Genomic DNA, 21,472 nt, shown 5'->3' on the forward strand with positions numbered 1-21,472 from the left:
AATAATTGAACTTTTTCAAATCTCAAAGTAATAATAATATTTTAATAATATTTTATTTAATTCATCTAAAATTATTTCATCTCATCTCACTATCTAAACCAATAATCCAATTATCAAAGTTAATTCATTATTTATTCAAGAGTAATGTTACATACAGTCGTGGAATACACAAACGTTGTGCAGTCGCTTTGAAAAAGAGTAGGATTCACTGTTAAAAAATTAATTTTTTTTATGTGAATCTCATATTTATTTATTTTTTTCAAAACGACTGTACAGTACTTGTACACTCATGACTATAATTAACACTTCTCTTTATTCAAAGAGAAGAAAACGCAATAAGATAGCATGAATCATGATCCTAACAAAAAAGGCTTTATGCAAAGGGTAGTGCTACGGTTCGACACAATGTACCGATAGTGGTCCCGATAAGTGTAGTTTTTCTTTATTTTTCATGCAATTTTTTTATTCTTCTAAACAATTTTTTTTAAATCATAAAATCATTGAAAAAATACTTCTTTTTTAATATTAAACATTTCCTTAAATATTAAGTAAGAAAACATTCAGATCCATTGTCGGGACCCATAGCATTTTCCTTATGCAAAATTACGTGAATAATTGCTTTTTTTCCATACTCAATTATATAAGAAATTACCTAAAACGCATCGTATTAAAAGTAAAATAAAAAACTCTTTACTTTTTGTTTTAAAAATGTTTTAACTTGAAGACGTCAACCGTCATGTATTTATGCAATAGTTTTATTTTATATGTATAGATAAATGAATAATTCTACGTATAATCATAAAGTACGTAAATATCGCATAATTATTTTGAAAAATTATAGGATCTATTATTAATAAATTAATATTTTTCATGTAATTTTATGTTTTATTTATTTTTTTAAGTGATTACGAGACGGTTGTACAACTTACGATAATAAATATATTTTTTCTAGATAAATATATATTACTTTTAGATCAAAATTCATTATAATTATTTATCTTAATTTATTTTTGTAATTAAAAGAAATAAAGAATCTCACTATTTAAGGTTAAAGACTACTTTCCAAAAACAATATTATATTAAACACTTTCAAATCGAATATTATGGATATATCTCTCCTAAATCCTATTTATAAAAATACTTGGAGATAAATAATCATAAAAAAGTCTTTAATCGATTTTTCTAAGCAAATATTTCGTATTTAAAATATATATATAGATAATAATAGATTTATTACTTCTTACCAGTTATTTACTATTCTTTTTATGTTCTTTTTAAGTTTTTAATTTTTTTATTTAATAGTTAAAGAAGTAATTATTGATGAAGTTGTATATTTTTTTTAATTTTTTCTTAATGATTAAACATGTTAAAAATAATTAAAATAAAATAATAAAAAATAAAAATTTCAAGTAAGCTGGTTTGGGACACAAGATAAAACATAAAATTCTCATCTCATTTTATTATTATATTTTTTTCAAATTTTTATATAAAATATAATAAATAATTTAATTTTTTCAAATTTTAATTTAATTTATTTAAATTTTAAAATAATAATATTAAAATATAATATTTTAAACTTTATAAAAAAAAAAAAAAAAAATTCTTATCCCGCACTCCAAAAACCTGCTGCATAATCATTATTTTCTATATGTGTGTGTGATAATGGGGTTGGCCCACTCTATCTTTCATCCTGGATATGTCCTGTCCTCCGCCCCTCCCCCCACCAATAAAACCAGCCCCCAGATTTACGTCTCAAATTCCCACCATCTTCCTTCTTTTTGACTAAAAAATTCAAAGTCTTTTTATAAAGAAGAATGACTGAGGTAGGAAATGCAGTACTTTAGTCGGGATAGCGACCGACGCCATTAGAGAAAACTGGTGTAAACAACAGTCTTTTTCTTTTCACCTTTTCTTTGATTCAGAATCAAGAATTTCAAAAAAGAAAGAGCGAATCCAAGAAACTACCTCACGAAAATAGAGAGAGGTGGAGGATCCAAGTCTGAGAGAAGTAGAAAATAAAGAGACAAAAATAAGAGGCTGGGGCCATGAAGAAGCAGAGCACGGCATCGCAATCGACGACTACAAAGCCTACGACCACGGTGTTGCCTTATCAGACCCCAAGGCTGAGAGAACATTACCTTATTGGGAAGAAGCTGGGCCAAGGTCAATTTGGGACCACCTACCTCTGTACCCACAAGTCCACGGATGCCCACTACGCCTGTAAGTCTATCCCCAAGAGAAAACTCCTATGCAAGGAAGACTACGACGATGTTTGGAGGGAGATTCAGATCATGCACCACCTCTCTGAGCACCCACATGTGGTACGGATCGAAGGGACTTATGAGGACTCGGTGTTCGTTCACTTAGTTATGGAGTTGTGCGCTGGGGGAGAGTTGTTTGATAGAATTGTGCAGAAAGGGCATTACAGTGAGAGAGAGGCGGTGAAGCTCATAAAGACTATTGTTGGAGTGGTGGAGTCTTGTCACTCCCTTGGGGTCATGCATAGGGATCTCAAGCCCGAGAATTTCTTGTTTGATAGTCCTGGTGACGATGCCAAGCTCAAGACAACCGATTTCGGCTTGTCTATATTCTACAAGCCAGGTTGGTTTCTGGGTTTCCTTCGTTTTTCTTGGTTTTCGTTGGAAATGGTGGTTTGTATTTCTTTGCCTTTCTTTGGCCACCCCGGCGGTTGATGGGTACTTTTCAGTTTGCGTTCTCTCTTCATTGTTTATGAATTTGGTGGATTTTTAAACTATTCTGTCGTGGTTCCGATGGATGTTGAAGTGGACATGTAGATTTTTATTAAATGTAGTAGTTAAACGTTTCTTGATTGCTTACTGAGATGATATCTGTGCTAATTGACTGTCCACATCTGGAAGCTGTTTCGATATTTCTCCTATATAATTTTTTTTTTTTTTTTTGGGGGGGGGGGGGGGGGGGGGGGGGGGGGGGGGGGGATCTTCGGCCGGGGGTTTGCTAAACTTGTTAAACTGGACTATGGCCATTGGCATGAGTACATGTGGCGGAAATAAACAGTCTGGCGAATAGTATAATGATGCCAAAACCAATGGGTTACCCCACTGATTTAAGTCCTCAATTTTTTATTTTTTTTTTGATTGGTAGTAAGAGAATTTTTATTAATAAGTAAATAGGCATAGCCCAAGTAGTATACAAGAGAAAGCACCTAAATACATGCTAGGAACTAGAGAAGGGTAAAGGCAAATCATGAAGATTATCTCCATTCAATGCAAGAGCCTTAGCCCAAATGCACAAAGTACCAAAGGAAAACTCTCTAAGTTCTCCCATCGAGCATTCTCTATCTTCAAAGCACCACCCATTTCTTTCCAACCATAAGCACCACATCAAACACGAATGAATCATCTTCCATATGGCAACGATGCGATGTCTCCCCTTAAAACCTTGCCAACATGCAAAAAGATGCACCACTTGCTTAGGCATCACCTAAGCAATACCCGTCCTACCAAAAATCTCATTCCACAAAGTCTTAGCCACCTCACAATGAAGAAATAGATGGTCAATAGATTCACCATCTTTCTTACACATTAAGCACCAATCTGTGACAAATAATCCACTCTTTCTCAAATTATCCGTGGTCAAAATTTTTCCAGGGGATACCAGCCAACAGAAAAATGCCACCTTACTAGGTACCTTAGATCTCCAAATGCATTTCCAGGGGTATTTATTGACAATGACACGCTAACACCTTATAAAAGGTGCTAACCGAAAATCTGGAATTTCCAGCATGAATCCACAGCAGACTATCCCTCCCTTCCCTGAACAATCTTTATGGACAACATTCACTTCTCAGTAATGCACATCTCTAATAAATTGACATTCCATTGAAGATTGTTATTACAAAAAATAAAGGAATCAGCCACTGCAGCGTCTTGATCTCTAGCAATCCTAAAGAGGGAGGGATAAACGTTCTTTAGAGCCGAGTTCCCACACCCAAATATCATGCCAAAAATTAATCCTTGTCCCATCACCCACCTTGTATTTAAAATGATTGACAAATTCCCCTCAACCCATCCAAATAGACTTCCACAAACCCACCCCATACACTCCTCTAACTTTGTTAGAACACCAACTCCCCCACATCCTTTCACATTTAACATTAACGATATTTCTCCATAATGCATCCCTCTAAAGATGATACCTCCAAAGCCATTTCCCAAGAAGAGCTTTGTTGAAGAGCCTCAAATTTTGCACCCCTAATCCTTCACAAGAAATCGGTGAGCAAACCTTATTACAATTAAGCAAGTGAAACTTTCTTTCCTACCCATAAAAATTCCGAAAAATCCTCTCAATTCTATTAGCCACCCCTGCAGGCAAAGGAAAAAGAGAAAGGAAATACGTAGGAAGATCAGACAAATATAGATTTTTCAAACTAGTCAATCTCCTCTCAATCTTCTCGATCACACCCTCCCAAATCATCAAAGATTTGTGAGGAGCGTTCAAAGGAAGGCCAAGATATCTCATAGGTAACAAGGCTACCTTACACCCCAAGATATTAACCAAATCCAAAATATTCAAAACAGAGCCTACTGGAACAATTTCAGACTTAAGTCTTCAATTTTATGTACTTCTATGCAACATTTTGATTTTCCACGATTCTCAGATGGCAGGTCAGTCTTCAAATGGTCTTGTTTCGATGTGAATTGCTGGTTACTTTCACTAATGTTACTGTTTTCTTCCAGGAGAAGCTTTTCATGATGTAGTTGGAAGTCCCTATTACGTTGCACCTGAGGTTTTGAAAAAGCATTATGGACCTGAAGCAGATGTATGGAGTGCTGGTGTTATCCTTTACATCTTACTAAGTGGAGTTCCACCTTTTTGGGCTGGTAGTCATCTTGATGAGCTAAGATATTTTATACTTTTAGTTGTGGCTATATTGCTGACAGTTGTACTCTACTTTGCATCCATAGTGCAACACCCCGTTCCCTGGTCCTAATGTGACAATTATACCTGAGTTGTACCTATTTTGTCCAATTACTTGCAGAAACTGAAACTGGAATCTTTAGACAGATTTTACAAGGAAAGTTAGACTTTGAATCTGCACCATGGCCTAGCATTTCAGAAAGTGCAAAAGATTTGATCAGAAAGATGCTTGAGAGGGACCCAACAAAAAGAATCTCTGCCCATGAAGTACTATGTGAGTTTTTCATTCCTGATATACTTGGTGCGCTGCTTGTAGAAATAGAAATATCTGATGTCCTAGATTTTTAGTGCTTTTGTATCTGAGTAAGCAATAACGACAAAGTTTGTGCACAGGTCACCCATGGATTGTAGATGACACAGTTGCTCCAGACAAACCTCTGGGTTCTGCAGTTTTGTCACGGCTGAAGCAGTTCTCAGCAATGAATAAACTTAAAAAGATGGCTTTGCGGGTATATTTCCTTTTCCCCACAATACTTATTCCATTTACATTTTCAAATGGATTTCTGTCTCAAAATATATTATCAAAATGATCAAAAACTGAACTTTCTTTCTTTAAGTAATCAAGAGTTTTATTAGTGAAAGCAGTAAGCATAGCCCATGCATACAGGACATATACAAAAGATACATTTAAGTAGGATTAACTTCTGATGCAAGAAAATCATGAGCACTTAGTCCGTTAAAGTCTATCACAATTGCCTAGAGGAGCCAAGAGTTAAAAAAAGAAAGTTTTAAGTTCGTCTATTCCCCACTCATGATCTTTGAAACTTGTATTTTTCTTTCCCTCCAAATGCTCCACAATATGTAAATAAGAACCATCTTCTATAATGTTACAATTTTTTTATCGTACCCTTCTTGCTAGCTAGAAAGTCAACCAACCTTCTAGGCCTCACCCATGCTAAGCCTACTCTACCACATAAGTCATTCCATAAGGTCCTTTGCAATCTGCCTAGTAGACTATAGTAGTAGATGATATATAGTTTCACCATCCTTTTTGCACATACAACACCAGCCTACCTCAATGATCCAATGTTTCTTTAGGTTATCAATGATAAGGATCTTTCCTAAGAAAACAGTCCAAACAAAGAAAGCTGCTTTTAGGTGCCTTTATCTTCCAATATATTTCTCCAAGGAAATGGGTTAATGTCTTGGATAGTGTGGACTTGGTAGAATGAATGAACAGTGAGTTTCCCTTTTTGAGAAGGGCACCAAAGGACCTGATCACCTTCTCCAGTTCTCACTCTTGTGGAGTAAAATAGACTAAGAAACTTTGAGAAGACATCAACATACCATTCTTGTACTGCTCTGGAAAAGCTGACCTTCCGTTGGGGAGAGCCACTGGAAAACAAAAGATCAACTATTGAGGCATCCTATGCCCGTGCAATCCCATACACTTCTGGAAAGACTTCTCTTTCAACCTGCATAACATCAAAATTGGATGACCAAATCTAAGTATCGCAGAAAAAGTATCATAATACACATGTCAAAGTATGTAATTTAGTCCCAACTTATGAGGTCTGCTGAATGAGTCTTTTTGTGCCACTTGTTGCTCCCTATCAGGAGCCCGTATCTCCATTTATCTATCCAGCATTCATTTTTACCATATAATTTTTTCTCACTGAAATATAGATGAGTTAGATATTAACTTGTTTCCTTTGGGACTGACGTGTGTCAAAGTTATGAAAATGCTCTTGTTTATTTTTCTGTGTCCAGTGACATGAATATGAAGGCAGTTTCCACACTTTGCACCGCCCTTTGTATTATTAATATTTACAATTCTGTTTCTTAGCGGCCACTTCTTATTTGTCCCAGTATCTATGTAAGCAATTCGATCATTTTTTGATTTGGAAAATCTCATTTTCAGGTCATAGCAGAAAGACTTTCAGAGGAAGAAATTGGTGGTCTGAAAGAGTTGTTCAAAATGATTGACACAGACAATAGTGGGACTATAACATTTGAGGAGCTTAAAGAGGGTTTGAAAAGAGTGGGCACTGAACTAATGGAATCTGAGATCAAGTCTCTGATGGAAGCGGTAAATTGATTGTCATAAACCCTGACTAGACAATAATTTAGTTTCACCCTTATTCCACTTTATTTAATATATTATTTGTTATAATGTAAATGAATTGGTTCGGCAGGCTGATATAGACAACAGTGGATCAATAGACTATGGTGAGTTTCTGGCTGCTACTTTGCACGTGAATAAGATGGAAAGAGAGGAAAATCTGATAGCAGCCTTCTCCTATTTTGACAAAGATAGTAGTGGTTACATCACCATTGATGAGCTTCAACAAGCTTGCAAAGAGTTTGGTCTAGGTGATGTCCATCTAGATGACATGATCAAAGAAATTGATCAAGACAACGTAAGCATCTCTGGTTACATTCATTCTTCATATTAAAACTTTCTGTTTTCCCATTAAAAATTCTTAGGCCGTTCATGGTTAAGCATGTGTATCCTCAATAAAGATCATCATCATTACTTATCTATTATTTCATGCCTCTTTAAAGTATGAAATCTCTCACTTCACTTTGATTTTTCAATTCCAGAGTTTCTTTTGCTCATAGAAATTATCTTGGCATCATTAAAAAAAATATATGTTATTGCAGTTTCTTGTGGGATCAACGGCTGTGCCCTTACTAGTAGAAATCTTCACCTGATCTAACATTCCAGGATTGCTTCATATGCTTAGAGTTGTTTTATTAAATCAGCAAGGATGCAATTTGATATTAGCAGATTTTTTTTCTAGAAAACAGCATAGGAAGGGGTATCCGGAGAGTCTCTTTACCTATCTAGGTGTAACCAGAGTGCCACCTTACCTGCTGGGCTATCCAGCAAGTGCCTAGACAAGCCCTTGACGTGGGAATGAGTGCAGGATATCTGCATGCTCTCCCTTAAAACAGTTCAAGTTGTAGTCTAGCCTAGCCTCAGAAGGGCATAATGGTAGCAAACCAATGCGCAGGTGTAATGCATGCAGGTCTCATCCCCCTTGCATTATTGTCCATGAAGACACAAACCCAAGATATCGAGTTAAAAGGCAGTAGAAGTATTTCTAAATTATTTGCACTGTGCACTGTGCATTGTGCATGAGAATATATATATATATTTTGTGTTACACATTTTCTTATAGAAAATAGTTGGAATTGAATTTTTTTTTTTTTTTTTTTCCAGTGACTTGTTGCTTTCTCACCAGCAGTAAGTATTTCTGTCACTAGAGGCCACAGCACTGTTGAAGTAGATTAATGATTCCTTTTTTCCTTGCAACCATGGTGTTGATGTAAATTTAACGTGAAGTATCCCCACTTGATGATATTTTTACAACGACTACCCTACCTTGAACTCTTTACATTATTACATTATATTCATGACTCCTAATTTATATTAAATTGAATAGATCAGAACATAAAATACTCATATTACATAAAAACTTTTATACTAACCTTTATCACTTTTCCAGGATGGCCGTATAGATTATGGGGAGTTTGCAGCAATGATGAGGACGGGAGATGGAGGAATTGGGAGCAGAACAATGAGAAGCAATTTGACCTTTAATTTGGCTGATGCCTTTGGTGTAAAAGCGACAACCCAAGATTAACCAAAATCAATTTACCTTTGTAGTTTCAACAGGAATTATCTATGTTAACTGTAGTCTGCAGCAGCAGCTCCCTTTTTTTTTCTCTTTGGGTGAGAAGAATTTTCTATGGAAAAGCCAAGCGACTGAGTAGACAGAACAGCAGGTTTAACTAATACCCAAACCGAAAGTCATTTGGAATCTTGTTTACAACATAACCAAGAGTTACATGAACAACAAAAAGCTATCAGGATCTGGTAGTCCTCCAGTTTTCTGATCATTTTTTACCTGCAGTCAGAGATCAAAGTGCTACTACATACATGGTTGACTGCTGAAATTCAAGAAGCAGCTTCTTCGAAATTGATGTTCAACGTATGTACCAACATGGATTTTGATGCTACGTTGTTGTGTAACCTCAGGCTCTGTTTTTTTTTTTTTTTTTTGACAATTTTTTTTTTTTTTACAACATTAGTTTGTCTTTTAGAACTCAACAATGGTTTTAACAAAACCTATCTTTTTTTAACATCCATCCATTGATCGGTGAAATGTACGAATTATTTGCGACCCAAAACCAGTTTTTGAAAAGGTGAGCTGTGTGGCAAAGTAAGTTTCTGTAGCAACGATTATGATTAATGACATGGACAACCATTTTAATGCATAAGTGGTTACTTGAACTACCACCAGGGTGGTAGTCCAGTTGGCAAAAGTTAGGGAATCATTCTTCTCTCTCTTGTCCGAGGTCACAGGTTCGAAACTGATTGTATCAGTAAAATTTGTGAACCAAAGTCTTGGAGACCTTTGCATGCTACTAGTATCTTGGTGGGATTGCAATGACGGGCTACTCCACGCAAGATCAGTAATTATGGCTCAAATCGAATATGCTGCAAGGAGTGGGTGCCCTTATGGTCACGCTCAGAGGAGAAGCTACATTGGCCCCCCTCCTCCCTAAAAAGTGATTACTTGAGCAAGGAGTGGGTGCCCTTATGGTCACGCTCAGAGGAGAAGCTACATTGCCCCCCCTCCTCCCTAAAAAGTGATTACTTGAACTCTGCACTCACAATATTGATGCAATGTATCTTTAGGCGCCGCACCCTTTATCCTTAGAATTCACACCCTTCCACGCCTGTAATCCTTTTGGCTGGGACTGGCTTATCCTTTAATCTCGCATGATCCCTTATGGTCACGCTCAGAGGAGAAGCTACATTGGCCCCCCTCCTCCCTAAAAAGTGATTACTTGAGCAAGGAGTGGGTGCCCTTATGGTCACGCTCAGAGGAGAAGCTACATTGGCCCCCTCCTCCCTAAAAAGTGATTACTTGAACTCTGCACTCACAATATTGATGCAATGTATCTTTAGGCGCCGCACCCTTTATCCTTAGAATTCACACCCTTCCACGCCTGTAATCCTTTTGGCTGGGACTGGCTTATCCTTTAATCTCGCATGATCACTTATTTTATGCGTGAATTTGTCTTTTTATCAATGCATGTGGCACCAATGCCTTTGTTGCTAGATGCAGCTCCACATTACATTGCTACGTTATCCAAGAGGCCCACCACCATTCATTATTGAAAACATATGCTAATTAACTAGTTTTTTCTTATGTTAGTGTGTGTACATATATATATATATATATATATATATGTACATATGTCTATAAAATATTGAGAAGTGCTACAACAATTTCACGGGAGTAAATTTATAAGCTGTCGTGATTTTATGTGATCCGTTAAATCAGTTTTACAATAAAAATAATTTTATAATCTGATGCACTTCATCAAATTACGTCAGTTTCTAAGTTTACTTTTATAAAATCTTTTTGTGATTAAAATATTTCTCTAAAATATTTTTTAGAGGAGTTCATTCTCTTTTTATGTTAAAAAGAAATGGAGACATGCAAATTAAGCTGTGTTTGGATACTGAAGTGATTTTAAATTATCTGAATTGATATGTGAATAATAATATTTTGTGGATCACATTGAGATATGTTCGGATGTAAATATGTTGATTTATATATATATGTTCGAATGTATGAAATAAGTTAAGATGAATTTAATTTTTTTATAGGAAGTTAAAAAAGTAGTGGATTACATAAATAATTAGTTTGGAATGGATTAAGTTCATTCAAACAACCAAACACAACCTTAAACTAGACTAGGAATCATTCAGATTAATGATCATTGGTTACATAATGAAGGTTTCGAGAAAGATACCTATGTTAAGAATTTAGGGAATGTTTGGAAATAATTAATAAATTATCATCATATCACATCTCATCTCATTTTATTTCATCACATTACATCTTATTTCATTTTCAAATATTACTCTAACACAAACACTTTCAACGAATCATTATAACTTTTTCAAACTAATAATTACTATTTTTCCAAATTTAAAAAAATAAAATAAAAAATAATTTAACTTTATCAAATTTTAAAATAAAAATTATATTAAAAAAATTATATTCTAATAATATTTTAATTTTGTAATAGTTTTTATTCAATTCTTTTCTCATTTTTCAAAACTAAAAAAATACTTAATTTAAACTACCCCACTATTATTTACAAATCATATCAATGATATTCATAAAATTCTATCTCAAACCAATACAAAATTCTTTTTACTATTCACAAACAAATACAATTTGAAGGGTGTATTGGTCATTAATGAAAGGAAACGGATAGGATAGACCTAATTCCCAGGAAGGGCATGGTGACGAGCACAGTGAGAAAGAAAAGTGGCAGAGCTGTGTGAAGAAGAAAGTGCCAGCAATTTGTATTTTTCGAGCAATGGCCTCTGCAACCCTTTCCTTATGTCCCTCTTTCCCAACCCACTGCAGAATCTCTACAAAGCAATACCCTTCCCCGACTTTCTCTTTCTCTTTCTCTAACAATTCCAATCTCAGGTCTCTCTCCCTCTCTTCCCTCAACCTCTCTCTCTCTTCTTCTTCGCGTACATTTCCACTTCTCTCCAAGTTCTCAGAATCTGAGGCAGCCGTGCTTGAGTCTGAATCCGGTTCACCGGAGCCCGAAGCTGCGGAATTCGTCCAAACCTCCCCAGTTCAAGTCCCCAAGCGAGAGGAAGTGTTCGCTGTGGTTATGGTGAGTTAATGCAAAACCAAGACACAAGCTCTTTGCATACTTCGAGCGTTTTGAGGTGATCCATTTAATGGTTTCCGCTGATATTTATGATTTTTGGAGTAATTCTGTGTTTATCCAGATAATGCTCACCGTTTCACATATTTCTCGGTGTTATATCGTGTTCTCCTAGTGATAATTTCGATAGCTTGTATGCGTCTGAACACTTGTTTTATATTTTCTTTACTATAATTTTGGAATTGCCGGTGATATTCTGATTATTATTCATGTCTTTAAAATACTTTAAGGCTGTTCATATCACACAAACTAATGCTATCTATATTCTTTGGTCGTGGATGTTGTTTTTCCACCTTGTTTAGATAGGATCACGCCAATACATTGTTTTTCCTGGGCGGTTTATCTATACTCAAAGGCTTAAAGGCGCTAATGTCAACGATAAGGCATGTATTCCATTTTTTCCCTTTCTTTCTGTAAGTTATTCCAGTATGTTCTTGATTATTATTGTTTATTTTTTGAAATCGTTATGTCTGTGCACTTGTCGAAAAGCTATATCACTCATCAACCTATTTTCTTATATGAAGGCCGTGAACTCAACGGTCCCCCTTTGTGCGGATTGTCCTTTATCTCTGAATTTACTTATTTCTTTTAGAAGAGTTTGGTGATTTTGTTGGCTAAACTTTCGTTCCAATATCAAAGTTTCTTTCTTATCCGAAAAGGGTAAATTCTCAGCTACGGTTTCAATTCACCATTTGATTTATTACCTTGCCAATACAATCTCAATGATGTGGATGCTCTAGCATCAAACAACATATTATTTACATCCCTAATCAACAGATATCTGGGTAATTTTAAATAGTAAATATTAATTGAGTGTGCATAAGTACATAAGATAATTTTACACAAAGCAAAGTTTTCATTTGAAATGTGGAGTTGTCTAAAATAGGGCACAAATTCAAATTCTAAGCGCATACAAATAAGAATAATTTTAACTCTTTGGAAATTTAGTTATTCTGAGTCAGTACTTAATAAAAACACTTAACAAACCGTAACTACTCTTAAGATTGCCTAAATTAAGCTGTTTGAACTTTGATGCTTGCGCAGATTATCTTGAACAAGGTGTTGCTCATCGGAACCAGAACAAGTACCTACATTGGAAAACCAGTGGTGACTAATGCTGCTGTGCATGCTGTAGTTGAAGAGCAGGTTGTTCACTACCTCCTGATATATATTTTTTTGGCATTATGATTATTTTCATCTACTTCCTCTGTATGTGACCTCCACGTTTTTAATGCAGGGTTTAGATCCCAAAGTGATTGTCTTCAAGTATAAGAAGAAGAAAAACTATCGAAGAAACATTGGTCATCGACAAGTATGTTTCATGGTTTACCCATATCATTAATGATAAACTGACCACTCTAAATGGTTAAGTGCATGGATGCAATTCTGGTGAATGCATAAAGCAACTACTTTTGTTTTTTTAAGTGTTTGGCACAAAAAAAAAAGTTTTAAAAGAAAGTTACTGCATGGTATATCATTACGCATACAGGGTTGTAGGCTTCGCTCTTTCCCAAAATATTACCCTTTCTATTTCTTTCTATCCCTTCATAAAAGAATAAACAACTTTAATGTTTCTTTCTAAGCTCAGAGTCTCCTCCTTGAACAATTTTCCTGTCTATCTGAATCTGCTTCTTCAGCCAAGCGATGAGGGTGATTATAAAATCCTCTCGCTCAATAATATGGAACCACTTAGCCTTCAGATGCTTTACATGGAGACGGCACTTGCACATTTCTGACTTCTAAAGCTGGATTGCATTTTTCTTTGCTTTTCCTTTTTTGTGGCTTTAGTTGACAGAATTGACCCACAATTTCTGCTCCAAGGTGGTTAGCATACATCCAGGTGGAGATTTATGTGGTCAGCTCGAGTAATGTTGCCTGCTAGAAAGATTTGTTCCTTTAACCTACCCATTTTGGTACTTCCATCCTAGCTACAATCCACAGATAGAGAGCAATAGTCCAACTCTTATGACTCGTCTGTGTAATTTTAGATCTGTACTTCCCAAAAATAATAATAATACAATTTGACTCATTTTTTGTGTTTGCTAATCCTGTTATGCTGATTTCATTGTTACTTATAATGCAGCCAAATACAAGGATACGCATAACAGGCATCACAGGCTATCAGGACTATCCAGCTGTTACACTTGAATCTTAGGATTTCTTGGCGAGTACAGTACTGATTATTGACATCTGAATGCTTTTGTGAAGGTTTTGTTCTCCAATTTGTATGTAATTTCCTCGGTAGGGAACTAACTCCAGCAATGGATTATAAAAGTTACTTTGTGCCAAAATGAATTGCTCAATTAGAATGCATTGTGAAAATCCTGTCTGATTCATTGTTTTTTGTTATATAGTCATTTACCACACCATTCATTATTTACCATTTTTTATTTATGCCACGGACCCTTTGTAAATTAATATGCAAGCAGGGATGGCCAAGACTCAAGAGTTCCATCTACACTGTCAACTACGAAGGCAAGAGTGTCCCCCAGTGGCGACATTGAACCAAGCATGGAGCAAGACCCATGTTAAGTGAAATTTCCTCCAATCTGCTAGTGACATGCTAAGGTTTCCATTAAACCTGCCCTCGAATCAACATTCTAAAAACCCTTTATTAAGATATGCTGATTTTACTTCAATAAAGAAGTCAGGACAACTATCCTTCACGGAGGAATTGGAATAGGTATCAATGGGCATACTTTCCAAGTTTTATCTCCTTATAATGTTGTCTCATTATCAGATTGCCCCTAGTGTGGTGCGCAACAGATTGTAAACAGGAACCAGGGGTTCTGGAGCACATAAATTGAAGCAGCTTGTTGAACCAACAAAGAATTAGGCCTTGTTTGGTTACGCAGTTTAGATGAGATGAAATGCTATATTTTTTTGAAAGTTGAATAAAATATTATTAGAATATAATTTTTAAAATAATTTTTATTTTGTGATTTGAAAAAGTTGTAATGATGAGATGAGATGAGATGGTTTTGTATATCCAAACCGGGCCTAAAGTCTCACCAATTCAATATTGTTGGAATCACACCAATATCAAGCAGTCTCTCTGCACAAAAAGTGCAATGTTTTGACGATGTAGATATAGAAACTAAACCAAAACAAGCCAAAACTCCAACTCCTAAACAGTCTAGGACTCCCAACTCCTACTTATGATAAACAGAGCACTCCAAAGCTAACTCAAAAACAAAACAACTCAGAGAAATATTATTCAAATTTTTTTGGTTAGTTTACTGCTATCTTTTTGTGCAGAGAGACTATGTGCTTGATATTGATGTGACTCCAACAATATTGAATTGGTGAGAGACTAAATTCTTTGTTGGTGAGACGTCAACAAAATGCTTCTACTTTAAATTTTCTGTGTTCTTGGTTCCTATCTCCAATCTGCTCTGCACCATCATGGCTGTAGAAGAGAGAGATTTGATATCAAAATGACACTCATGTACCTCATAAAGTCCCCCACACCCGACTCCCAGGCTGAGGCTGGCTTACATGGTTGACCGCAAAGAGTAACTCAACTTCCTTTTTTTTCTTTTAGAAAGTTCAAAACTAAACATGTGTTTGGATATTAAGATATGTTTATATATATTTATAAAAAGTTGAAAAAAATTGTAAATCTTACATGTAAAAATGTATTAAATTGGAAAAGTTACGTGTCTTACGTGTTAAGAGATTTTGAATTGAGATAAGTTTAGTAATTTAAGAGTTGAATATTTAGATGTTAGACTTAATTTAAAATTAAGTTAAACTCAGTCCAAGTTCCAAACGGGGGCTTAAATGTTAAACTCATGTCGAGCATCTCAATGCACGAGTCTTGTTCAAAAAAGGAGGTAGATGCTAGAATCTCAACTCCAGATCACTCTATTGATTTTGGTTTGGCTTCTGAATTTATTGCTTTTGTCCAACTCTCCTCGGTGATTTGCACTTTAATAGTCAATTTGATTTTGGGAAAGTGAAACTACCAATTCCCAGAATTTTTTGTGGGACGATTTCGCTTCACTTCCAAATGTTTCTGCACTTGGTATTCTGCTTGATTACATTTGACAATGCTTACAGTGGCTAACTGTGAACTGTAGTATTTTGTTACTGAAACAAAAATCAACGATACAGGACCATTTCAATTCCCTTCGTCTGTGCAAATTACATGCTCTTAAGCACTAGAAGAATAGTTTACACACATCTTTCCAAACGCTAAATGACTCCATAATGACTAATCCTGTGGGAAAAAAACTGAACTTTTTGGAGCCTATACCAAATTCCCTTTTCATTTAACATTTTTCACTTTGGATGTCAAGTTATTGCCCTAATCATCCTAATTCATTGTTAGAGTTCACAATATCATCTAAATGCTAACAAAATGCCTTAGAAAAGAAGATGGGAGGGGCCCACCAACATTCTCAGGTTTGCTTCCTCTTCAAACTTGAATCAAAGAATGGGAGGAGGCCTTGTAAGGGAACTTCACTCATAGATTTTCTTCCTTTTCAGAAGGGTAGGACAAATGAAGATGAAACCAATCAGAAAAAGAACAGATAGGGTTTTGAAATCATAAAGATCCTTGACTGACTTTAGATCCCCAAGTGCTAGGCCAGCCTATATAAAAATGAGCAGCAAACGTAAGGTAATTGATAAAATGACAAAAAAACACAATTTTATTGATTAGTTTAATGATAAAAGTATTGATTATATGTAAACAATTTAATCTACGGGAAGAACTAATAAAATATATACAGAATCTACCAAGCCCGTAGCAATGGAGAGAAATACCAAGAAATAAGATCAATTATAAAATTCCAAAAATAGATCAATTGACGAAAACAGTTAAAAAAAAAAAAAAAAAACATAGTAATCCAACGATGCATCAAAAAAGAAAAGAAAAAATGACTGACAACAGAGTGTAGGAAAAAGCTTCAGATTACAAGTATATTCATCCCTTCCTTGATGTGGGGAGGATGCGGGGAGCACGTAGAGCAAAAGGAAAATTTCAACTGAATGTAATGTCCTCCATTCCATTCTTAAATAGTTATCCCCTTATGTATAAGGTTCAAGTTCAAAAAAATCTTATTTGCTGATAAAAAAAGATCCAGCCACTTCGGCATGTGGTTTTGTTTGTAGGAGTCGAGGCAAAAATAGATTGAGAATAATGAACAATGAAAAGGAGTGTTATTAGCTACCCTAATTCCAGGTTTACATATTCAGCACTTGTTACGCAACAACTGGTCCACTAAAAGACTTCTTAATCAGAACAGTATAAACTTAAAGAGACATCCCCAATAGTTCAAATTTAAAGAGGTGCCTCACAATAGAGAAGTCTAGGCCAACGTGTGTATAAAAAGCACCCTCCCAACTCTAGACAATGGATATAAAACAAAAATAGAGAACTCTCCATGCCACTACCAAATCATGCCTATTTCTCTAAACCTCTAAAAATATAGCTTAATCGTGAGATGCAGCAAAGGTTTTCTTCTCAGTTCATAAAGGGGAGCCGTTTTCTGTGTGTTCTTTAAATCTAACCGATATGTCCAGCATTGCATGACTGTAACACCAACCAGAAAGAAGCAAATAACACAAGAACGAAAAAATGACAAATAATCAATACAAAGGCAACAGTAAAAAGTTCACATACATTAAATAATCAGAAGCAAACGACATGTGCCGTCTCAAATAATAACTCCAATCTAAGAGGGGGAAGAAAGGGACTTACTCTGACTATGATATAGGATGCCGGAATAAGACCAATCAAAGTAGCCAGAAAGAAAACATGAAATGGTATATCAACAATCGGAGATGCCAAATTGATGAAAAGGTTGGGCAATGTTGGAGTTATCCTCAGAAAAAGCATGTAATTCAGCAGCTTATCTCTACGCTTAGCTATCTGATTCCATGAAAGTACAGGTTAACGGTAATTTTAGGATATGACAAATTAACTTATCACAAACAAAAAAACCACAAGAAGATATACCTCTGATTGGAAGAATCTCAACCTTTCATCCCACAACCAACTAACAATAGGCTTGCCAATTAACTTGGACAAAAAGAAGCAGCACGATGCTCCAGCTGTAGCATTAAAAACAACTAAGAGAAGACCTCTGATAACACCAAAAAGAGCTCCAGCTAGCAAAGACAGGAAAATTGTTCCAGGAATCATGAATGTCTGCATGAATATGTATATGGAGCAGTAACCCAGCATGAATTGAGCCGGGTAATCCTTAGCATACGATGCCAGATGATCTCTGAAGAAAAATTCGAAATAAGTATAGTTCAAAAAATGCATAATGCGGTTAAAACATGAAAGCAAACAAAGACGCCCAAATGATATAGCAAGCCGGTAATACCAAAAGTTGACGTTTACAGAGAATAGAGTCCATACAACTATTTTTGGATCATAATGCGGTATATATGAAAGAAATGTAACGAAATTAAATGAATGGAATTTGCTTCACAGAAGCCATGATTTCTCGGGGCCAACGCACAAACACTTACGTGATGGCAGCGAGTAAAGATGGTATACATACCCATAGGAACCACTGATGGGCAGCTGAGTAGAGATAGTATACATAAATCTACCCCTAGGAACTACCTTCTAGAGATCTACACGATATAACGTCATAATCAAATTCAACTCCGAACCCCAATTTACCACGTAACTAGAAGGGATTGTAATCTATTATGAAACAAATGGGGATAATCATTTAATGGCGTTCTCGCATTCCCCAAACGGTTCCCAAACAAGAAAATTGATCACTAGCGTGCCACCATATGCACGAGCCCTATCCCACTTATACGTTGTAACAGGTCATGCAACACATCTCAGTATGTATGTCTATAGAATGCGAGTTACCTAAAAAAAACTCGAGGAAAAAGAAAAATTACATGAACAAAAAGCTAATATTGTCAAAAGAAAAGATAAATGAAAGGAACAAATCGAAAAGGGAACGCACTTGAGCAAACGAAGATCCGAAACGCTGCGAGGCAGCTTGAGTTTGCCGTATTCTGCGGCGGGCATGGTCAAGTAGATGCAGAATAAGCCGGTGGAAAAGATGACGAAGATGCCGATGGCGGCGACGAACTCCCAGCGAGACAAGGTGAATCTCTCCGATTTGGGCTTCTTGCCGGTGGGCGAATCGTCCTCTCCGAGGCCGTTCTCTTCGTCTCTCGAAAGCCGCCCGTTGTCGCCCATCAGATTCCGAGGAGCCGCCATTGAAACTTTCAGTGCGTTCCTCCGAACGGGAAGAACTGCACCGCCACCGCAACCACTACCGTAGACCGAGAGGACTGTGAGGTTTTGGCGTAAGAAGGGCTGGAGAAACGCATCAAATCGAGATCAAAGTTGAAAATTCAGGTATACAATTTACTACTAAAATTCAAAGAAATTTGGGGGAAAAACGCTAATTAATGTTAGTGCCGCGTTTCTGTGCAGGTTTGACCGAGAACGAGGAACCGGAAGAGAAAGTTCTATTTAGTTCTTTTTTCTTTTCTTTTTTTGTTTTATTCTTGTCGGAGAGCCTCAAAACTAATTATATTTGTCCATGAATTGGAAAACAACCTCCGCACTTCAAAAAACAAAAAACCTTCCTTACATAATTAGTTATTACTTATTATGTTATAAACTAGATTATTTAATTTAAAATTTAAATTTTATATATTAAATTATTTCATATAAAAAATATAAAAAAATTTAAATAATACTACTCTTTTATTTTATTGCAACGAAATCTTATATTTATTCTTATTTTTTTAAAAAACTTAATAAATAATATCACCTCAATCGCAATAAAAATGAGAAGGTAGTGAAAAGATATGTATATAATATTTAACATAGCTTTTACTTTTAAGATTTTTAGTTGTGGAGTTTAAATAATAAATTTTATTATTAAAAATTTACTTAGTATCTGGTAACCATTTGTCTAAAATATTTTTAAATATGTTATATTTGTTTAAAAATAATATAAAAGTTATTTTTCAAAATATAAATTATATAAAAAACTATTTGAAACGTATTTTTTTTAAACTAAAAAGCTTTAATATATAATAATAAGATAACTTAATTTCATCATTTAAGAGTTTTTGAAATTATTACAAACTTCTTACTACCGTAATGCAACCGCAAACAAGCTGACAAGATTAACTTACTATATATCCTTTAGCTCTTTGCCTCCAAATTTAATGGCAAGATTATAGTTGAAAGGCCAACTCTATTTAGCAACAAGAGAATACTGGGGAGCGGCACGGCTGCTCCACCCTCGTTAAACAGTCGTCCAAATAGCCATTCACCACGTAAGCTATTTATTGTGTTTATTATACATTTACATACACTCGATCTCCATACACCCTTCTCATGCCTCCCTCACTCATTCGTTTTCCATGCTTCCCCTCACTTCTTTCATTCCATCCTAACCCAAACGAAGATCTCGACCCCACACTCATCCGTGACAGTGTTTGATTCAGATAATCGAACCAGATAGAAATGGGTGGGAAGAGATTTGTCATTCTTTTGTGTGCAAAGGACTCGAACTACATGAAGAAGATGTACAAAGGGTACTTTGGGGTGTTCGTGAGAATGCTAGCTAAGGAAGGCGAGACGTGAAAAATGTATCGCTTGGCCTGCGGCGAGTTCCCAGAAGACGAAGAGATCTGTGTTTTTTTATGGGTTCGTGATCACTGGAAGCTACAACGATGCACATGGAAACAACATTTGGATCTGTAAACTGTTGAATCTGTTGAAGAAATTGGACTCCTAATTCGGCCAGTAGTGGTTTGTTTTTCTGTTTTTGTGTGCTTTAAAATACTCCAGTTGCGATTTGGTGACAACCTATTGATTCTCCACCTTCCACCCATGTATGTTGCACTAGAAACCGGTAGATGCCACATTGAATATCCAAGCACTCTCGATCTAAAGGGAAACTCAAGTTGTTTCTTTATCCATTTCAAAAGTTTTCTTTCATTTTTTATTTGTAATGAAAATGTAAAGACTAGCGTAATGATACATTTACCATTAAAATTGTATTTATCTGCCAGTGTGAGATAAATGATACATTTATCTACCCTTTCGCCACCATCGTGAGCCATGTACGATGCATGCATGCACAACCTGCACAACACAACTGCACCTTCACGTAAACCTCTGCCAGTTCCTCCATCTTCAAGTAGACCTCCACCCAGTTCATCCACTGCCACCGTATGTTAAGCCTCTGCACAACTCACATGCATGGCCAACCACCTTTGTTTTTCTTCCATAAAACAGAGCAAATGTACGCAAACACAGTGGGCCTCAATTCATCCACCTTGCACCATCAGTCCTCCATGAAGCCACTGCCCAACCTCTCCGTGAGCCTCGTCATGCACCTCATCCACTGCAGCACCCTCTATACAACCCACATGCACAGCAAGCCACCTCTGTTTTTCTTCCATAAAACAAAGCAAATTTACGTAGCCACAAAGAAATTTTTTTTTCTTCTTTTTTAGCTGAAGGCACAACGTGAATGTTGCTTTCAGCGTCTAGCCTTTCTTCATGCAGAGTCCATGTCCGTGTGTTCCCCTCAACTGAAAGTTTTCCTTTTATTTTTCTTTCTTTTTGTCTTAAGTTGTTTCTTGATTTTTCTTCCAAGCGTGCGTGAGTTTTCTTCCGTCTTTTCTTTCCATCATTGGCCTCTTCTTTCTTTCTTTTTTCTCCTTTTGTTTTCTATCGTCTCCTTCCATTTCATTTTCTACGTGCTTCTTCTTCCTTTTTATTTCTTCTCCTTTTTAGCCCAGTGTTTTTCTTCTGAATGAGAGTGAGGCTGGGCGGGCTTGG

At 35.9% G+C, this 21,472-nt stretch overlaps 3 protein-coding genes across 7 annotated transcripts; 2 read left to right on the forward strand and 1 right to left on the reverse strand.

The window, feature by feature from the left end:
- Positions 1-1,733: 1,733 nt before the first annotated feature.
- On the forward strand, positions 1,734-9,048 carry LOC121262921 (calcium-dependent protein kinase 11-like). 2 transcript variants are annotated; one of them, XM_041165622.1, is made up of 7 exons: positions 1,734-2,601; positions 4,719-4,862; positions 5,021-5,173; positions 5,293-5,408; positions 6,821-6,988; positions 7,095-7,319; positions 8,412-9,048. In XM_041165622.1, exons 1-7 carry the CDS (start codon positions 2,046-2,048, stop codon positions 8,547-8,549), a joined length of 1,500 nt encoding a protein of 499 aa, XP_041021556.1. In that variant the 5' UTR covers positions 1,734-2,045; the 3' UTR covers positions 8,550-9,048. The 2 variants fall into 2 exon arrangements, with proteins under 2 accessions (XP_041021556.1, XP_041021557.1); XM_041165623.1 differs by having other exon boundaries at positions 2,564-2,696.
- A 2,126-nt stretch (positions 9,049-11,174) lies between these two features.
- On the forward strand, positions 11,175-14,059 carry LOC121263122 (50S ribosomal protein L21, chloroplastic-like). Of its 4 annotated transcripts, none has more exons than XM_041165918.1 (6): positions 11,183-11,622; positions 11,979-12,059; positions 12,721-12,822; positions 12,914-12,988; positions 13,506-13,617; positions 13,760-13,788. In XM_041165918.1, exons 1-5 carry the CDS (start codon positions 11,311-11,313, stop codon positions 13,602-13,604), a joined length of 669 nt encoding a protein of 222 aa, XP_041021852.1. In that variant the 5' UTR covers positions 11,183-11,310; the 3' UTR covers positions 13,605-13,617; positions 13,760-13,788. The 4 variants fall into 4 exon arrangements, 3 of the variants coding, with proteins under 3 accessions (XP_041021854.1, XP_041021852.1, XP_041021853.1); XR_005940189.1 differs by having other exon boundaries at positions 11,185-11,622; positions 13,465-13,617; positions 13,760-14,059; XM_041165920.1 differs by lacking the exon at positions 11,979-12,059 and having other exon boundaries at positions 11,175-11,622.
- Positions 14,060-15,742: 1,683 nt separating this feature from the next.
- On the reverse strand, positions 15,743-19,144 carry LOC121263072 (uncharacterized membrane protein At4g09580-like). Its single transcript, XM_041165860.1, has 4 exons — positions 18,621-19,144; positions 17,642-17,912; positions 17,384-17,554; positions 15,743-16,272 (listed from the first exon to the last, which is right to left on the reverse strand). Exons 1-4 carry the CDS (start codon positions 18,878-18,880, stop codon positions 16,141-16,143), a joined length of 834 nt encoding a protein of 277 aa, XP_041021794.1. The 5' UTR covers positions 18,881-19,144; the 3' UTR covers positions 15,743-16,140.
- Between the last annotated feature and the right edge of the window lie 2,328 nt (positions 19,145-21,472).

The sequence above is a fragment of the Juglans microcarpa x Juglans regia genome, chromosome 4S, assembly GCF_004785595.1.
Source record: "Juglans microcarpa x Juglans regia isolate MS1-56 chromosome 4S, Jm3101_v1.0, whole genome shotgun sequence".
NCBI classification, from domain to species: domain Eukaryota; kingdom Viridiplantae; phylum Streptophyta; class Magnoliopsida; order Fagales; family Juglandaceae; genus Juglans; species Juglans microcarpa x Juglans regia.